Raw genomic sequence first — 6,613 nt, forward strand, 5'->3', positions numbered from 1 at the left:
TTCTCCTTACTTCCAGGGCTCCTTCAGAGGAAAGTAAGGCAGGGAAATGCCATCTTCTCTTCTTTTCTGAGTCAATAACTGTTTCAATGGATTTTCAGACTAATCTCCCATTTTATTTTATGTACGTGTTTCTCACAGACAAGTACTAGAAACAGGTGTATCGTTCTCTCTTCCTGTTTACTTCCTGGGGACTTGTATTTAGCAAATAATTAACAAAGCACAGGGAAAGGGCAGAGAGATAGAAGTGCAAGGAAGTGCACAAGAAGCCACAAAATGAGCACAAAATATTCACATCAATCAACACGAGGCCACAAATACACACAAATACAAGCCACAAATAGAAGCTTAAAGGGTTCACATTCCCTCCACTTGCCTGTTGTCTGTTCCCACCATCCCACGGACCACTTTCATGTTTTTCAGGAGCCTTTCAGCTGGCTCTGCCCACTTCAACCTTGCTTCCCTGTTGAATGCCTCTTCTGGCTTAAAGTAATTCAGTATGGATGCCCACAAAATTCATTTCTATAGACATGCCTTAGGGGATAACCTTTGGAGGTCAGGATTGAACTGTGGGGGGGGGGGTCCCTCGTGCTCTTGGAGCTGGGTGGTTTTCTTGCAAACGTTTCATGAACCAACTAAGGAACATCATCAGTGCTAGGAGGGAGTGGGGTTTGTGGGGAGGAGTAGAGGAGCAGAAAATAGAGGAGAAAGAGGAGGAGGACGAAGAGGAAGAGGAAGAGGAGGAGGACTGTGGGGTCCTTGGTGCTCTCTGAGCTGGGTGGTTTCCTTGCAGGCATTTCATGACCCATCTTGGGAACAGCATCAGTGCTAGGAGGGAGTGAAGTTTGTGGAGAGGAGCAGGGAATAGAGGAGGAGGAGGAGGAGGAGGAGGAGGAGGAGGAGGAGGAGGAGGAGGAGGAGGAGGAGGAGGAGGAGGAGGAAGGAAGGAAGGAAGGAAGGAAGGACTGTGGGTCCTTGCTGCTCTCTGAGCTGGGTGGTTTTCCTTGCAGATGTTTCATGTCCCAAGTAGGGAATATTATCCCTGCCAGATGTGTGTGCGTTTGTGGTGTAACAGATTTGCAAACAGGAGGAGGAGGAGGAGGAAGACACCCCCTCCAATCTCTCTTCTAGCACTGAGGAACTTCTGTGCTTGGGTCATGAAATATCTGCAAGGAAACCCCCAGCCCACAGAGCCCCAGAGACCCCCTCATTTCAATACTGAGCTACAAAGATTGCCCTTTATTGGTAGGACTTAAACTGATCAACGTTTTGTTAAGATCGTGGGTGAGGTTTTACACGCAACTGCGGTTCCTTCTTGCTTTTCTTTCTCAGGAGTCACCATGAAGACGCCATCCATCCAGATGGTTCAGGCGTTGTGCCTGATCGGACTCTTCACAGGACCTTTCCAGGTACAAACAGAGCAGCTTCAGGAGAGGGAGTGTCCACCTCTGTAAATTTATGCTCCTTGCAGTCATCTGGTCATTAGCATTCTCTCTGAGGGTCATTGAAGCCAACTGGAGGTTTATCTGTGCCCTCCAGGTCACCTGGGTAGTACAAATGGTTTAAGGTTTAAGGTTTAATTTGATTTATAGGCCGCCCAATCCTGAAGGACTCCGGGCGGCTTACAGAAGAGAAAAGAAAGAAAATAAAATAAAATAAAAATAAAAATAAGACAAGTTAAAACAGCACAAATACATTCATTTCAGTCGGGGGTGGACCTCAACAATGAGGTCAACAGCCCCAGGCCTGCTGGAAAAGCCAGATCTTGAAATGGGTGTGGGATCTTCTTGGAACTGTGGAAAGGACCATCTTGTCGATTGGGGATAGATGGTGTCACATCCCTCCCCCTCTCTTGAGAGGGGGCTGTTCAGTCTTAATGGAGATGGCCTCTTTGACCCTTCTTTCAAACCAGGGTTAGGGTTAGGGTTAGGGTTAGGGTTAGGGTTAGGGTTAGGGTTAGGGTTAGGGTTAGGGTTAGGGTTAGGGTTAGGGTTAGGGTTAGGGTTAGGGTTAGGGTTAGGGTTAGGATTAGTCTTCTCTCTTCAGAATGGGGACTTTGCTCTCTTCAAAAGAGGGCCTTTCAAATGCAGATGAACTGCTCAATCTTCTCCTGCTGGGTTTTATTCTCCTATGCTGTGCCCCTATGGCCCCGAAACAGAGATGAGTACCGTCCCCAAGAGCTGGGCCTGGGTTGTGGAGTAAAATCCACAGGGACCCCTTTACTTTACTTTCCTCCATGTGTTTTTTGGGAGGCTCAATAAGACAACCGGGGCCAACTGTTGGCTTCATCAACCGATGGATTCTTTGCTTTTCTTTGTGTCCTTCCTCAACTTCTCTTTTCTCGGACAGGTTTTGTGTCTCCGAGAGATTCCCCTCACCATGTTCTACAACTCTGTGGATGACCAGTATGTTAACTGCAGCCTCGAGACAGAGCTTGAGCTGACGAAATCAGGAAAGATTCCCCTGCCAGAACAATATAATGCAACCTGGAAAAAGGCCACACAGCACTGGGACAGCCTTAGCCAAACAGTCAGAAGCTTCAGTGCAATTTACGGCACTGCAATTGTGGCCTACACAGTCGGAGATAGCCTGTACCGTGATTTCAATACCGCTGCAAGAGAAGCTGGGAAATCCCAGGATTCCTACGAGCAATATGCCTTCAAGGACTTCCACCTCCTCCTCACCAAAGCTCTTCAGGCCAAGAAGACGTCCAATTGCTGTGAGGTCTTCCGTGGGATAAACGGCATCCATTTCGCCACCTCGAACAAGGCGGTAGTCCGCTTCGGACAGTTTGCTTCCTCCTCATTGGACAAAAAGGTGGCCCAAGGATATGGTGAGGACACCTTCTTCTCTATCAAGACTTGTTACGGAGTGCCCATTCGTGACTTCGCATTAAATAAAACGGAAAAGGAAGTTCTCATCCCACCCTATGAGACCTTCACCGTGACCAACTACACAAAGACCCAAAAGGGGATCTTCATCCGGCTGGAGTCCCTGAGTGTTTTCAGCCGCTTCAACTGTGAAGAACTGAAAGGTAAGAGGCTGGAAGAAGGGAGAACGTGGGGTTCAGGGGTCTGAGGGAATTTCTCAGTCCCATCTACTGGAGAACCGAGTCAGTTCCAGTAGACCAAATGTCTCAATCATCCAGATCCTGGTTGTCCCGTAGATGTTCTTTTTCTAAAAGGCAACTGGATTTTCTTGGTGTTTTCCCTGCTTGTCATCCAAGAAGCTTCCTCAGTTTCATTGGATGAGAAGCAAAACATTTTCAAAGAAAACTCCAAGACCTCCCTGAGGTTGTTCACTGATCATGTTCCCTAGTTGGGTCATGAAATGTCTGCAAGAAAACCACCAAGCTCAGAGAGCAGCAAGGATCCCACAGCCCTTCCTCCTCCTTCTCCTCTTTGCTAACCCACACTGTCTTCTAGCCCTGATAATGTTCCCTAGTTGGATTGTGAAATGTCACCAAGGAAACCACTAAGCTCAGAGAGCACCAAGGAGCCCAGAATCCACCCTCCCCCTCCCCATCCTTTCAAACCCCTCCCTTCTAGCATTGATAATGTTCTCTAGCTGGGTCATGAAACACCTCCCAAAAAACCCACCAAGCTCAGAGAGCCCCAAAGACCCCTCATGTCAACCCTAAGCTACAAAGATTCCCCTTTATTGGGTAGTACTTAAGCTGACCGATGTTTTATAAGATCGTTGCGTGCGGCTTCTCCTTTTTTTTCTTTTCCCAGGAGTCAACACGAAGAAGGCCATCATCACGGGGGCCGTGGTCTTGGGTGTGATCGTATCGGTCGGATTGATCATAGGACTTGTCGTGGTACAAACCAGGAAGCTTCGGCAGCGGCGGAGTGTGCCTATTTAAATCGGTGGCCAGACAGGCAGGTATGTTCCCACCCACCCACTCCCACTTGACAAAAAAGCCACTTCCTGCCGTGAAAATCTTGGTCGTGTCTAAAAAAGGAGAGCTGGTGAAGAACCACATGTGCCATTGACTAGGCCTGTCAGCCTCTGCTTCGCTCCTTGCTTTCAGCTGTCATTGAAACGGGGAAGGGGAGGCATGGTATGTGGGAGGGGACGTCTTAAGTACAGGAGTGATTGTAAAAAGGAAGTTTTGTTCTCACCATCTACTGCGCATGGTGAAGATAGTGGATTTGCCCACCAAGACCAACTGTCCAGCATACCAACCTGATGATGCTTTTCAAAGATGGAACCCACATTACGCCTGTTGTGCGAATTGGACTATGGGATGGGGTTACCAAGAGGAGGGGGTTGGGTCACATATTGATATCTATGATTACGCGCGTTTTTGCCTCAGATCTTGCTTTGCTTAGCTGCTATCTACTCATAACCAGTAAAAGTACTCTTAATTCTGCCAAATGGAGTTAAGTGGTTTCTTTCTTGGTTGCTGAGGGAGGCTGGCTTGGCAAGGCCGAGGACAGGGAGAGGGTCCCTCCAGGCCACGGAAGCCACAGGATCATCTGCCTTGGGGTCCTTTTCCCCCTCCTTCTCCTTCCCAACAGGCCCATCTCTCCCCTAGGACTGAGATAGCCCTTGCCATCAAATTATTTCCAAAGGGAGAGGAGGTTGCATGAACCGAGGGATAGAATCCAGGCTTAGGGTTAGTAACAGCAACTCCACTTAGGCCCAGGGTGTCAAACTGGATTTCATTGAGAGCTGCATCAGGGTTGTGCTTGACCCAGGAGGGCTGGGCATGTGGGGGTGGGGGTGGCTGTGGTGGGCGCAGCCATGGTGGGCATTTGACACATTTGTGGCTGGCAGATTGCTGCTGGAGGTTGGGGAGGCCCAAAACGGGCCATGCGGGGACTCCTGAGAGCCTCTGCGCAATCCACTTTTGGCCAGCAGAGTGCTGCTAGAGGCAGGGGGGATTCCCCCCAACAATCTGGATCCTCATTTAACCCACCTCGGAAGGATGGAAGGCTGAGTCAACCTGGAGCCTAGTGAGATTCAAAATTGCAGTCAGCAATTTTTTATGTATATTGAAATGGAATTATAAATACCATCAACACAAAAGGGAGTTTGCTCAGAAGCTGAAATACACCAAGTGAATGAGAGGAAGAGTGGGAAGCAGAGGAGAGAAGAAAGATAGGAAGAGAGGGACAGGAGAGAGGGTGAGGGGGGTAGATGAGTTGTATAAGGAGGAGTGGTAAGGGAAGAGAGGGGAAGGAGAAAGGAAGGGGAAGTAGAGTAGAAAAGGATGATGGAGGGAAGAAAGGAGGTAGAGAGGGGGAGGAGAGAGGGGGAAGAAAGTGTCGGATAAGGTATAAATATGGTGTATGGAGAGCAGAAGAGCCAATAACTGGGTTTTTTTCCCCTTTGGTAGATGATGGTAAGATGAATTGTTGTAATTACTTAATAATACAACATGGTATTGACTATGTAATAGTATACATGTGATTATATACTATGAAAATGGAAAATAAAAAAAATTTCTATGCAAAAAAAAAATTGCAGTCAGCCGGCAATCAGCAGGCATAGCCTCCAGCACTGCACTCTAACCACTGCGACCAGTGGTGGGATTCAAATAATGTAACCGGCTCTCTGCCATAATAACTGCTGGCTGAGCGCGGTTGGGTGGTCTTGTGACTGGGTGGGCGCGGCCAACTCGATGTCACTTACATCAAGGGGCGCCTGGCCTGGCCTCTCCTCACCCCACCACCCTCCCCTCCCAGCTACGCCTCGTCTTGCATGTTATGGTGAGAGAGGAAGCTTTTTCAAAGTAATCTTCCCCTTGATACCAGCCAATCGTATCAGCTATCAGAAGACCTGATGTCCATTTCCAAATGTTGTTTATCACCATTCCCTTGGTAAGGCTGAGTGGAGAGATTTATAAAGAATAACAGAGTTGGAAGGGACCTTGGAGGTCTTCTAGTCCAAGCCTTGCTCAAGCATGAGACCCTATACTATAATGGACAAATGTCTTCTTAAAAACCTCCAGTGTTGGTACACACCCACAACTTCTGAAGGCCTCCCATTCCTCTGATTAATCGTTCTCACTGTCAGGAAATTTCTCCTTATTTATAGGTTGGATCTCTTTGATAAGTTTCCATTTCATAGATCCGTTTCACCATTACTTCCACTTGAGCCAGGAAACACCTATTCCTGGGATGGTGAACCTATGGCATACGTGCCAGAGGTGGCACACCACGTTCTCTCTGTTGGCACATGAGCCGTTGCCCCAGTTCAGCTCTGCTGCGCATGGGTGCACATCTCCCATCGGACACCTGGTCTTCAGGTCTTTGCCAGGCATGCGCGGAGGGACATGCCACATGTGGGTAGTACATAAGTGGGGTGCACGCATTTGGGGGGTTCACACGTGTTTGCGCACATTCACACGTGCACATACACACTTTTGGCACTTGGTCCAGAGAAGGTGAGCCATCACTGACCTATCCTGCACCTGTGCATTTGAGTTTTTCCTTGCCTAAGTGTAAAATCTTACTTTACTCTCCATTCAATTTCATTTTGGTGAGAAATGATGTTCCACAGTGGCGTCATAATGATTTTTGCAAAATGGACTAAAGCTTGAAGAACACACCTCTGCTTACACTGATAGATTTCGTTGTGTTTATTTTGTACAATCAAGACTATATGC

The 6,613-nt window shown here is 48.1% G+C and overlaps 1 protein-coding gene across 1 annotated transcript; it reads left to right on the plus strand.

Annotated features, from left to right (window-relative positions):
* Positions 1-1,337: 1,337 nt before the first annotated feature.
* LOC116520544 (erythroblast NAD(P)(+)--arginine ADP-ribosyltransferase-like) lies at positions 1,338-3,862 on the plus strand. Its single transcript, XM_032234785.1, has 3 exons — positions 1,338-1,406; positions 2,347-3,031; positions 3,732-3,862. The coding sequence occupies exons 1-3, from the start codon at positions 1,338-1,340 to the stop codon at positions 3,860-3,862; spliced, it is 885 nt and encodes a 294-aa protein (XP_032090676.1).
* Positions 3,863-6,613: the final 2,751 nt, after the last annotated feature.

The sequence above is a fragment of the Thamnophis elegans genome, chromosome Z, assembly GCF_009769535.1.
Source record: "Thamnophis elegans isolate rThaEle1 chromosome Z, rThaEle1.pri, whole genome shotgun sequence".
Classification (NCBI taxonomy): domain Eukaryota; kingdom Metazoa; phylum Chordata; class Lepidosauria; order Squamata; family Colubridae; genus Thamnophis; species Thamnophis elegans.

Excerpts from the sequence above, each read along its gene's own strand:
- LOC116520544 (XM_032234785.1), top strand. The coding sequence starts at position 1,338 with ATGAAGACGCCATCCATCCAGATGGTTCAGGCGTTGTGCCTGATCGGA. Across the intron at positions 1,407-2,346 it reads TCTTCACAGGACCTTTCCAG|GTTTTGTGTCTCCGAGAGAT; the intron begins GTACAAACAGAG and ends TTTCTCGGACAG. Across the intron at positions 3,032-3,731 it reads CAACTGTGAAGAACTGAAAG|GAGTCAACACGAAGAAGGCC; the intron begins GTAAGAGGCTGG and ends TTCTTTTCCCAG.